General features: G+C 34.4%; 1 protein-coding gene across 1 annotated transcript in view; it reads left to right on the top strand.

The window, feature by feature from the left end:
• Positions 1-13,948, top strand: part of TMPRSS11D (transmembrane serine protease 11D) — a 63,312-nt gene that overhangs the window by 21,529 nt on the left and 27,835 nt on the right. Inside the window, exons 2-3 of the mRNA XM_057728624.1 lie at positions 2,366-2,487; positions 4,317-4,435. Of these exons, the coding sequence (XP_057584607.1) occupies positions 2,366-2,487; positions 4,317-4,435 (241 nt within the window). The remainder of the gene's footprint in view (positions 1-2,365; positions 2,488-4,316; positions 4,436-13,948) is intronic.

Raw genomic sequence — 13,948 nt, 5'->3', positions numbered from 1 at the left:
TTTTCTCTAATAGTTTGCAAAGCAAATATTGTACAAAATTTAGTGTGTGTTGGCATAAGCTTTATAATTAGCCACATAGAGAGGTTCAATGACAAGCTGCACTGCTAACAAGAGAGCAGATATTTCTTCAGCTATTTCTATAAGGTAGAACAACCCATTCTTCTGTAATTAATTACAGCTTGTGAGATTAAGGTAATTTGAGCTCCACACCCTTTATTTATTGAGTCATATGTCTCATAGTACTTTTTAGCCATTGAGTTTAATATGTTTTCCATGAACTAAAGTAAGTTTGGTTCTAAAGCCATTCCCATGGAAGGCTCATTCAAGCTAAAGCCTATGCTGACTCTAGGCTTTGGTTTTTGTTTTTTGGTGTTTTGGCTTCCGACTTAAGCCTTGTTTTTTAGTAACTTCTCACTCTACACTCATAAATCTTGACACTTCTACTCATCTCTGGAAAAATAGTCAGTTCCTTGTTGTTGAGGTGCAAGGTCAATCAGTATGAAACTTATTTGGGTTGGCTTGCTTCCAGCTCTTCTTTTGGCTCTCCCCCCACCGAGCACCCTGATGTTTACTGAACTTACAAATACCAGACACTGTGCAACTGTGATCACATGTCACTGGCACAACAAACCCATAAGGAAATAGAAGAGTTAACTGAGGCTCAAAAAGTTAGCAAATGTCAATGTGCCAATTTTATCCTACTAAAAAATTACAGTTAATCATTACTAAATGTTGGACTCTGGACGAGTGTCAGTGAAAGTTTTCACTAGCACAGCAAAAAGAACAAGTAAGAGAAATGGAGTAAGAAGACATCATTAAGATAAAGCTAAATTATTCATCTTTTTTGTTATTCTGAGATTATGCCCTTCCTGCTTTTATGAATTTAAATGCCCTTTTATTAAAAAATAATATTTGTGCATGGTCAATTTTTGTAATGTTTGATTTGTTTATTCAACGAAATTGAAAGTTGGCAGGTCTATGCCCACCTCCAATAATCTTCTGAAATGATACTGGTCCCACAGCCATAGCATACAATGTGTAGGTGGTACAATGTAAAAATACCAGGAGATGCTCTTTCATCAATCAGTATGTGAGTCGGGTAGAGCCCAAACACCACCAGGCAACCCTGCTGTGAAACCTAAAGTCTGGGAATCACTGACTTTCAGAGCATTCCCTTCCCACTTACATGAGAGTGTTAGCAAAACACGTAGAAAAAAAAATGGAAATCTGACTATATTCTGGCTATACGTAACTGCTTTTCAGCTCTGTTAAGGCTTTTAAATCTAAAACACACCCAGGAGTTAACACATACAGCAAATATTCATAAATATCATAAATCTATGAACCACCTATATATGCCAGGTACAAACTGTCAGAAGCATATGCATGAAAACCATCTTTATCCTCAAGGTCCTCACAGCCTAGTAGATAACCTATTTAATAGAAATTTATACTTTATACACTCAACATAACCTCATTGATCTTCAAATCAGCCTTGTAAGGCAAGTATTATTCCATTTTTCAAATGAAGAAAATCTCAGATAAGTGACAATATGATTTCCAAGCAAACAAGGGATAAAAAGGAATTCACACTCAGCTCTTCTAGTGAGCTCCCCAGTGTGAGCGTGTGTGTGGTAGAGAGGGAGGCAGTGAGGAAGTACTTGGATTACATGCGTAATATAATACCAGATACTGTGTTAGTACAAATCTGTTGGCTTACACTGCTGTTGATGAATTCACAGGTGAAAAAAAGTCACACAAATCCTCTGCTGGTGGTACAGTTCTAATTAATTACAGGTGCTTGGTTATTCTCCTGGATCTCCGCTCTCAGCCTCTAGCCATATCCCCATTTTAATAGTATGGAGAATATTACAGTTAGAAATACTACTCTTCTGACTCCCTCTGCCCCTCTCCCCACCCAAAATGATCTCTCTTCAGCACATCCCTGGGTATGGTGCCCAGGTAAGGGAACTTACTCTACTCTGCTGTACTGTCCAACATAGGGTCTTAGAAGGAGTTGTAGTAAAACAGAAAATAGCTGTTATTCTTGAGAACTTCATCAACTGGCAGAAGAAGGAAAAGCAATTGCAAACCATAGGTCAGATTTCCTTATTCTTCTATCAAACTACCTAAATTTCAACATTTTAGTGCTGAAAAAAAAATTTGAAAGAAAAACCATTAAGGAGAGTGTTGTTCAGTTTGATTTCATTTCCGGAACTATATTCCTATCAAGAAACAATCAGTTTTCTATAATAGGGCCATGTGCAAACTAAGAGACTTCAGAAGGCAGAAAATGATCATAGCGCTGAAATGATGGCTTCTCTGAGTGAAATGAGTGGCCTTTGATCTTTTCCCTTGTTCTAAGGCCAGCGCGGGTGTCATCGGCCTCAAGATCCCTGAATCCATACATGGTGTGTTTTGTTGTCGCCGCAGCAGTGGTGATCCTAGCAGTGACTGTAGCTCTACTTGTCTACTTTCTAGCTTTTGGTAAGTACCAGAAGGTTTAAATACCACTTTTCAAATGAATTAACTAAATATACTTTCAGATTAAAAGTTTGGCATTCTCACTTTTATGGCCACTTTTATTTCTTAATAAAACATAATTATAGATTTTGTTCATATACCCCTAAGTATATGCTCATGTCTATATTTTCTCTAATTCAGTACTTTTTCTTTTTCTTCTTTTTATTTTTTTTTTGCCTTTTTTAGTATACTAAACAACATTATTAACTGGATAAGAATTATTTTAGCCAAGGAAAAAAACTCAATATTTCTGATGCTAGAGTTCACTTGTTTTATTTTTTTTTTATTAATACCATGATTTCCTTTAAAATATTGCAAGGGACCTGAAGTTTCAAGTTGGATGTACCTAAATATTCGTTAATTCACAACCTGTCTCCTGAAAATAATCTTAAGAGTAGAACATTTATGATAGGAGATGAATCTGCAATTAAGAAATAGAAAGGGATTAAAAACAAAATTTAAAAAGGATTCTGTTCCTTTTTATTTCTCTTATTTTCTTTACTTTTTTATTGCATCATAAAAATAGGAAACACAGAAAGAAATAGTGTAAAGAATGCATATACCCTGCTCCTTCACAAAAAACTTAACCTAATATCCCAGGTGAATATTCTTTCAGATATTTTAATGTAGATAAAATGTGTCAAATTTCACTAGATAATATGTTATAATCTGTTTTCTTCACTTGAGAATACACTTTTTTTTTTAAATTTCAGCTATAATCCTGTTAAATTATTTAAGTCATTGGGGTGGAATGGGGCGGAGTGTGAAGACATACGGGTATGTGTGAGTGTGGGGAATGAGCAAGAACAAATTTGTTTATTCCAGTTACTAGAATAACCTTTCCCGTCAATCTAGTTGCAAAGTTGTGACTAAATTTTGCTTTTGACTACATTTTTTAATCAAATCACCTAGAGACAAATATGTCCAAGGTGAATTACAGAAATAAGAAAAACAAACATCAAGTTTCAGGTTAAACTACTGAATTTTCACTCTTAACAGCACTGTATTGTCTCAGAGTATATGCCAGTGACCACTTACGGCCCTAGAAAAACTTGTCCTTCTGCCACAAAGGACCACACTACCCCATCCCTAGGGTCTCAAACACTCTCCTTGATTGAGGTATATCTCTGCAGAAATTATGTATATAATCAAATGGAAGTGGGGATTTTTTTCCTGAGACAGATTAGGTTATATCCATGTTCATAATGTTTCTAACATATGAGCAAGTGTGTTTTAGGAATTTTTATTTCCTTCACATAGCTTAATATGTCCACTGGAAGACCCTTTCTGATGGAAATAGTTCACATTGAACAATCAGATTAGCTATCTTGTCCAAACGGTCATTTTCTAGCTTAGTCCAGAAAACTAATGACAAGTCACTAATCCCTCTAAAAAAAATAGTATTTGAAATAATTTTTAAAACTATTCAGAATTATGTTATTAATGACAAATGAATGAGTGTACTATAGACATTAGTATTTCCTGAATAAATCTGCAATCACAAATCTCCCTAAAATTTATAAGATTGAAAAGTATGATACCACTGAACAACTTAATTTCTCAAATAATGCCACTCTGATTTTCATGCATTTTTAACAGTTCCAGCTTTGCAAATCTTTTTAAAAAACTGGAAAAATTTTATTACAGTTACCTTTATATTAAGTTTAGAGTTTTCTTTCATTTAAGGGAATCAAATTTTTTTAAATTGTATAACATAGCCTCCCATAATCCTGTATAAAATAATGATGAAAGTACTTAATAATGTGAGATTGATTCTGCTTTTTGTTTTATAGATCAAAAACCTTACTTTTATCAAAGCAGCTTTCAAATCCTAAATGTTCAATATAGTGATGAGTTAAGTTCACCAGTTACACAAAAATATAGGACTCTGAGTGGAAGAATTGAGTCTATGGTAAGTTAATATTTGCCTTTCCTCTTTATTATATTATATAACAAATGTGATAATAAACCTAATATTTTGTGATATATTTGCAACTGCTAGATGCTCTGCATATTTTCCTTTCCTGAATGCTGAAAGATGTGTATTGTTGTGATTTTTCCAAGTCAATTTGCTTGAACACTTGTTCTAATTCATATTTTCTTACATCATGAATGAAAAGTTTTAGGTCATGAGTAAACATATTTTTTATGATTCTGATTTCAAAGATTGGAAGCCTATTGTTTGCACAATTTGAGCATTTTTCTCACCCTTGAGATTGTCTTTTTAAATCCTTTTCATTTTGCCTTCTTTCCTTTTCTCTTATCCAACTAAACACATAGGTAGTAGGTGTTAAAATACATGTTAACACAGTTTGGACGACATCATACTTTGGTTCAATGATCGACACAGAAAATATACAAAGCAAGCTTGAGCTCTCACTTGAAGAGGTCCCCAGGCTGCCTGCCAGGAACCCTCACAAGCAGACCCTTAGCACTGGTTTATCATCACAGACCAGGGTTTGGCCTTTAGCCCTGCAGAGTCAGAGCTGACCAATCTCAGGGTTGCTCACTTACCCTTACCTTGTCTAAGATTCCTAAGGATATAAATTAATCCAAGGGTTCTAAAACTTCAGCATGTAACAAAATCAGCTGGAAGGCTTATTAAAAAGTAGATTTCTGGGCCCCAATGTCAGAGTTTCTGATTCAGTAGTTAGAACTTGCATGTCTAACAAGTTCCCAGGTGATGCTGATGCTAATGGTCCAAGGACCACACTTTGGAAACCACTGAGTTACTCTACAATGAGAACTATAATATCTGGAGGACCGAATCATCTGCTTGTCTAACACCCTTTTCCCCTAGAGGCAAACTATACTGGGAGCCAAGTACTGAGGAAAGTGCTTGGTGAGCATGAAATTAGAGCAAGGGAAGTTAGGTGTATTCTTTAAGTGTTTAATGAGATCAGAATAAACAACTGAATCAGAATAATTTGGGAACAGAATCTAAGCCAGGCGGCAGAGGTAAGGTTAATATTGGGGAACATCAGTTTATTATGTCAGAAGTGGGAGCCTCCTGGTCCTTCAATAAACTTTTATTAAACATCAATCCTGCCAAATGCTGTGGACATACAAAAAGTGGAGTAGATATTGGATCTGCCCTCATCGAGCTTAGACTAACATGGAATATTAAACAAGCCTACAAATATTTATAATATAAGATATGCAGTGAATATGTGACATGAGAGCAACACAGACGTAAGTCTGTGGAAAGAGGATAAATATTATATCCAATCATGGAGATCAGAGACAGATTCTTATAAAAGATGATTTTTCAGGTTGGCTTTTAGAATGAGTAGGGCACAGCACAGCTAAAACATGAGCCAAGGCATAGAGAAGAGAATGTGCTTAGCTAACAAGTTTTATTTTGTAGACAAAAAGTCTTGAGCTAGAGGCAGAATGATGCAAACAGGATCTGACAGGTTCATGTTCAGAATGTAAAAATTAGATTATAAAGAGAAGAGCCCACACACAGTAAGACTAGTTAGAAGCTCTTTACAGTGGTCCAGAAGAAAGCCAAGGGGTTAAAACTTGAATTAGAGCATATTCCAGAAAATGTGGAAATGCAGATAAAACTTCCACTTTAGGCTTACCAAAGCAATCCACCCCCCAGCTTCCTACTTTCTCTTCCCAATCTACTCCTGAAAAATCAACAGGAAAATTTAGTTATATCATTTGCGTCACAAGAGCCCATTGTTTAGACTTCAAACCAATGGACATTCTTAAATTTTTTGAAGAAGCTGCTAGAGATAAATAAATAAAATATCTCAGGAGGCCAGTCTGAGGACAATTATTCACAATGAAGTCTTCACATCCACACAAAGACATCTTGTAATGTTTCAGCTATTTACCCAGTTTAATGAAAGGGAGCAAACTGAAAGTGTGTATATTGAGAATCCCAGCTTCATTTTAGGGAATTAGAACCCAACTATTTGTTACTAAAGCAAGATGCCAGAGACATCCTCAGCCCTAAAGAGGTCACTCAATTCCTGCCAGGCAGATCAGATATGTTAGGTCAGCTCATCCTTCATAGAGCATGTGTAAAATTGCAAAAGAATAATTTGGAGAGAAACAGCGTAAGGCATAAAGCACAACGTACATACTCAGCAGTGTGAAAACATAAACTAAATAAATTTCTTTTAGAAAAGCACTACCAACACCTTTGGAAGGTATTCAGTAAGTCTTTAAAACACAATTCCCAAAATCAACTTGATAATGGGTGATGCCTTAGAGGGCCAGGACAGGGAGGGTGGGAGGGAGTCATGGGAGGGAGGGGATATGGGGATATATGTATAAATACAGCTAATTCACTTTGGTGTACTTCAAATCTGGTACAAGAGTGTAAAGCAATTATATTCCAATAAAGAGCTTAAAAATTAATTTAAAAAAGAAAAAAAAACACAATCCCCAATGACAAAAAAATTATACAATCTAATTTGTTGTTCTTAAATTACTCTCAAAAGTAATCTACAAAGTAAATCATAATGTACGTATAAACCTTATCAAAATGAAAATAATTTTAGTATTGTCTTTTGTTGTAAAGATAGTATACAAATATAGAAAATTCAGGGCATTTGAAAAATATAAAGAAAAAATAAATATGCACAAAATCTCAAAACTCATATACACAATATTAATATTTTGATGTTCCAAGTACTTTTCATGTAAACTGCATGATCATACATGTCAATGGAATAAGACTATACGTGCTTTTTTATTACTTTTTTCTCAAAAATGTGTCATAGAGGTATTTAAATATCAATGAGGAAATACACCATTTAAAATAATTAAATAGTATTATAGTGTGTAAATGTACTTTTTATTTAACCTGTCAACCTCTGTTGACAGATGTTCAAACTGTTTCCAGTTCTTCACTATTATATCCATTATTCTGATGACCAATCTTGTTGATACATCCTTGCACATATTCTTGGGACATATTCCCAGAAGTAGAATGATCAGAATACAGGGTTTATGCATTTTTTTTATTTCTCTCTAGAGATTTTTAAATTTTTTCTTCAATTTTAATAGAGTTTAGAAGCATTTTAGATTTACAGAAAAGTTGCAAAGATAATATAGAATTCTCATATACATCACACCCAGTTTCCTCTATGATTAACATTTTACATTACAACAGTATATTTATTGCAATTAATGATCCAATATTAATACATCATTATTAACCAAATTCCATATTTTATTCAGATTTCCTTTGTTTTTACTTAATGTTCTTCCCTGTTTCCTGATCCCATCCAGGAAAGCAAATTACATAGTTGTCATGTCTCCTTAAGCTCTTGTAGACTATGACAGTTTCTCAGATTTTCCTTGTTTTTGATAACCTTGACAGTTTTGAGGAGTACTAGTCAGGCATTTTGTAGAAGTGTCCCACAATTGGAGGCTTTCTGATGTTTTTTCTAATGGTTAGACTGGGGTTTGGAGTTTTAGGGAGGAAGACTATAGAGGGAAACTGTCATTTTCATTACATCGTATGAAGTAGGGTATATAATATCAACATGACTTATCACTGTTGACCTTGATCACCTGCCTGAAGTAGTGTTTGTCAGACTTCTACACTGTAAAGGTACTCCCTCTCTTTTTCATATTATATACTCTTTGGAAGTAAGACACTATGTACAGGCCACACATAAGAAGTGGAGGAGTAACGAGTTATGCTTTGAATATTTAAAGAATATTTGAAATTCTTCTATTTGTCTAGTCTCTCCATGTATTAATTCAACCATTTGTTTATATCAATATAGTGGTCTATGCATTTTTAACATTTATTTTAGTTTCTAGATTGCACTCCCGAAGTGTCCCAGTTTACATTCTTACCACCAGTATATAAGTACGCATAGGTATGCTTACTTCCCCACAGCATTAACACTATGCATTCTAAATCTTATTAACTGTTGCTAATTCAATAGGTAAGAAGTGATATCTTACTATTATTTTGGTTTGAACTTCTTTGATTACTGGTAAGATTTAATCTGTCTCCATATAGTAATAGGTCATTTTTATAATTACATTTGTGAATTGCCTGGTCATGACCTCGCCCATTTTTTTACTGGAGCATTTGGTTTTTTAATATAAATTTAGGGAAAAAATTCTTTCCTTGTTAGAATATTCAAATTTGCCTGTCATTCATTTGCTTATATTTCTCTAACACATGATTTGACTTTCAACCTTGCTTATAATGTAGGGGTTTTTTTTAAATGCCAAAGAGATTTAATTTTTTATGTAGCTAAAATTATCAATTTTATCTTTGATTCGTCTGTAATTTATTTTGTAATAGGATAGAGATTCAGCTTTTCCCCCCAAAATAGCTGGGTGGTAGCACAAAAACAGTATATTAAGTAATGCAATGGATTTATTTGTTGCATTGTCTTTATCATACACTAAATCCCTCCTTTTCTTTTTTTCTGTACTCCCCTCTCTTTCACTGATTAATCTTTGCCTGTACAAGTACCAAGCTATTTACTGTGGCTTTATAATTAAACATCTGGCAGAGAAAGATTCCCCTTGAAATTCTTCTGATGTATGGTTTCTATAGTTAATCTTACATATTCATATTTCTGTAGAAACACTTTGAATGATACTCTAATATAGTGCTTTATAGTTTATAAAATGCTTTTACATATATCATCTAACCTCCAACTCACAATGGGCATGTTATTTTTATAGATGGGTAGGTAAAGACTGTGAGGTTAGGAAACATGTCAAAAGCCATCCAACCGGGAAGTGATAGAAAAAAATTCAAACCAAGGTCTCCTGATTTCAAATTCAAGACTCATACTACTTATCAGTGGTAACATGAGTACCATTACTATCCTTATTCCACAGTCAGAATTGTTGTACTTAATGAGCAGTGGAACAACCCCAGAACTTTCTATTATATTAAGCAATTCACTTTTCTGGTTCTCAGTTTATTCATTAGTAAAATAAAATCATTGGACTGGGTGATTTTTATAGTACATGCTATCTCAAAAAATCTATGATTATGTGATTTTCACGGAAGACATCCCTGCCACCCAATCACCTGTTTTTCTCATCCTGCTTCTCTGGCTACTCCTTCTCCCCTGTATCTTTTATAGATTCACCCTCCTCTACACTGACATTAAATGTTGAAATTCCCCAACACTTTGACCTATGCCCTGCTCTCCTCTCACACTATTTTCTGTCTCTAGATGATCTCATCCATGACCATTACTTCTACCAACACACATACTAATGACTCATGCTGTCTTCAGCCCAGACTTTTCTTCTGCACTTCAGACCTTTTCCCCCAACTGCCAGCTTAATATCTCTACTTGGCTATTTTTAAAAATCTCAAATATATTATGTCACCGAATCAAACTCATGATCTCCCCATGCCGTACCAGCTTTCTTCCAATAATCCTAACCCCATTGATGATAATACCATTTATACAGTTTTACAAACTGGAAACCTAGCATTCATCCTTGACATACTGCTCTCTATCACTCCAAATATCCAATCTATTACCAACCCTGGTATGTTTTATCCCCTATATTTTCCTCAAATCCATTCATTTCTCTCCATATCTGCTACCACCATACCCATCCAAGCTATCACTCTACGCTGAAGTACCAAAATAGCACCATAGCTAATTTGCATTATTTTGTACCTAAAATTGTTTATCCATATGCAACCAGAAAGACTGTTCTCAAATTACAAATCGGACTTTATTATCCTCTTGTTTAAAACACTTCAGTGACTTCTCAGGACTTTGCATGTGCCAATCACTCCACCTGTGAGGCTTTTTCTTCCTCTTCAACCAGCTAACTCTGATTCTTCATGAAGATCTCAGTTTCATAAGCATTCCTCCAAGAAGTCTCTCTAATCTCACTGACTGGATCAAATCCCTCTACTACACTGCTGCACTTATCACAGTTATAATTCTGCTTAAATGTGGATGATAATCTGGTTAGTGCCTATCTCCCCCTTTAGATGTAAGCTCCATGATGGTAAGGACTGTTTATCTTCTCCACCAGTGTATCCCAGTGCTTGATAGAGGGGGCGTGAAGTACAACAGGTGCTCAAAAACTGTTGAATGAATGAAAAAATAAACAAGGTGATTTAGAAATAATGAAAGCATCTGTTTGCAAAATATGTGTATCAGAACCATGAGTGCATTCTGATTGAACGAGCCTCTCTAAATAAAACAGGGGACTTCAATAATGATTCACACCTGGGATCAACTGAAACTCCCCTTTGGCATCAGGGGTGGTATTGCAACAGATCCTGCAAACAACAATCGCAATTTTTTCCAAAATACACCTGATGCCCGTACCATAAAAAAAACTAGGGCACAAGAAGAGAAAGACAGGAGTATCAATTTGTAATTAATCTTATCACATCCCTTATACCATCAGGGCTTTTAGTACAGCCATTTAACAAGCACTGATTTTTGCCTAATGCCTAAAAGAGAATTCAGTACATAGCTGGCATTCAAATATTTGTTGAATGCATGACTAAATGGTACATCCTATCTGTTGGTTCCTGTGCTAACTCCTAGGGACACAAAATAAAGATGTCATTGCAGTCAGGATGAAGCTCACAGTGGTATCCAAGATGGAGTTGTCATACCAGGGAGGGATTCACAATAATTTTAGTGGAGTCATGGAAGAAAATACTCAAATGTCACTTTACATGTGTTTTTCTCTTTAAAAAAATTTTTTTAAACAGGAGAAAAAGAAAATAGGGAAGGAAGGAGTAAAGGAACAAACAAAGAAACTTAGCTTTGTTACTATTTAACAAATGGATTGACACTGGCACTTTTGGTTTTATGTCAACCGGTTCCACACAATGTGTGTGAAAATATCTTGAGGGATGGGGTGGGGAGGGCAATAACACAGTAGAACTGACTGGGCATCAGCACACTTTTACCCGCTCTCAGTAGATTTAAATGATATGCAGTTTCCACTGGATTTTAAAATTATATTATCTAGTTCTAAAAGTAAACTAAACCTCCCCCAAAATCAACATGAGGACTGAGAAGAATCCTGCAAAACACAAAATAAATTTAAAAACCTGCAATCTGAAGATAACCCTAATATGCAAGCACAATAATGAACAAGTAAATGAACAATTAGTTTATATGAGAACTGACAATCTTCTATTCCTGGCTAGAGCCATACTGCCATGGGAAACAATGCCTTAGGTAAATCAATATGCTTCTTAGAAGATATTTAAACACACACACACATGCATACACACCTTGTCCCTTAAGGGTATAAGTGTGAGAAATTAACTGCATTTTAAATAAATAAGAGAAAACTTTGGAAATACATGTTTAACAATATGTCCAGCATTAGGTGATTGAGTTTTGTTTTGTTTTACTGAAAATTAAGTGCTTAGACATGCACACATAAAAATCTGGGAAACAAAAATTAGCTACCATGTTTGGCTGATTTTGAACACATTTCTTAAACATATATAATGAAACTCCTTTGATTTGATTTGAAAGGGTAGCCAATTGACATCAGGGAGGATGGAAAGTCACTTGTTGAATTTCAACAAAACCCTTGCATGATGGGTAGGTCTGACAACTTAGTGCCGTGATTTATTAAGTTTTGCCAGTGATACACTTCATGCATCTGAAGCCACATAACTGTGTGGAAACTTCAGTGTTTAGATTAAACTTAGAATCATACCTTTGAGTCATTTTATCACAAAGCATTTCAAAAATTATAAATTCTATCCAGTCATATTGTTAACACTGAAAATATTGCTACTAAAAAATAAGTGGAATAAAATACCTAAGTGTTTATTCTATAACTCAGCCTTTTTAATTTCTATTTTTGCCAATATCTTATAATTCACATTGTTAGTAGAACAGTATTATTACATGTGTATAATTTATAAATAAATATACATGTTTTGGCCATGCATACACAAAATGTATTACCCATAGGAGTGCATAATCAAAAATATTTGAAGACTATTGTAGTAATAGATAGATTATATTGCCACATATTTTATCTGTTTCTTGAAAACTGAGCTTTCCATATCTTCTGATTAAACAGAAAAGAAAGTTTGTAACTGGAGGGTGATTGAAATCACAAAAACAACATCATTCCTATTATTCAGCTCATGACTAATATGAACAAAACTATACCTATCAAGAAATGTTATGAGGTAGGTATGTTAGAGATGCCTCCACCTCATCAGTTGTTCATGTAATTTCATCATTAAATACTAAAAAACAAAACAAAATAAAAACCATACCTATCAAGTAAGAAGGTACTGAAAATAAGAAGGTGATTTACCTTCATGAGGTAGCTAATAAGATCTTTTCCCCCTCAAGATGAAAATTATGTGACAATTACAGACATTCTATATGTAATATTTTACCCTTCATATGACCTCATCTATTAACTGGTTTAATGATGGTTACTTTCTCAGAATTTACCTAAATAATCCATATCTCACCTCAATTCTTATTGATTATGAATATTATTGGGTTTGAGGATTCTAGGCTATTTTAGAATTCAAAGATAGTACTGTCACCCTCAATCAGGAGGGAAATATAAAATAGTTCCTTTTTCATTGTTTACTTGTTTTTGTAATAAAAGGGTCAATAATGTAGGTTACAAAAACGAAAAGAGATGTGAAAGTAAACTCAACTGACCCATTAAACAAGTATCAATAATAATTCTGAAGGGAATGAAAAGGCCCAAACGTTGCCTTAAAGCTCACTGAAAGTAGATGCGTAGCCTCTGGGAGCTGCAGTAGTCAACTGTGTACAGATCAATTTTTTAAGCACACTTTGGACTGATTTCCTTTTACAGACGAAGAAACTGAGAGGAAGAAAGGTTTTAAGATCCATTCAAGTTCTCATAGCAAGCAAACTTCTGTCTGTGTCCCCTGTCTACTATAGTTTCCACTATCCCATTGTCCTCCTCTTCAAGCATCTGCTCACTGATTTTCTCCCAAGTGTTTGATAAGTTCTGATGAAAAAGTCTACAAAATTTTTGCCCACTCTACGAAATAAGGAAGCTTATCCATAGGCCTCTTCTTTTATCCTTGTCTATGGATATCAACCAATTAATCAACTTGCTTTATGTTGCCTATTTTGTTGTTGTTGCTTATTATCTTAGTCCTCACTAAATTACCTCAATATTTTCCACATAACAAAAATGGTATAATTAAAGTGGATTTTTAATATTTTGGTCCAGCCTAGCCCATGCTACAATATGCAATACCAAATCATGAATTAAAATATAATCACAAGAAACATTTATCTAAATTTTAGCAATTCCTTCAGTTTTAGGTCCTTTTACTTCTGTTAAAGTCAAGTAAAATTAAAGATAAATCAGCTTATTAAACTACCTCCTACAATACACCATATTAATAAACACATTAAAATCCATTCTTCTACATAGCTAAGAATATGACTCACCAAATGATAGC

Source organism: Hippopotamus amphibius, chromosome 3, assembly GCF_030028045.1.
Source record: "Hippopotamus amphibius kiboko isolate mHipAmp2 chromosome 3, mHipAmp2.hap2, whole genome shotgun sequence".
Classification (NCBI taxonomy): domain Eukaryota; kingdom Metazoa; phylum Chordata; class Mammalia; order Artiodactyla; family Hippopotamidae; genus Hippopotamus; species Hippopotamus amphibius.
The sequence above is the reverse complement of the archived record's forward strand: the minus strand, read 5'-3'. Positions and strand labels throughout refer to the sequence as shown.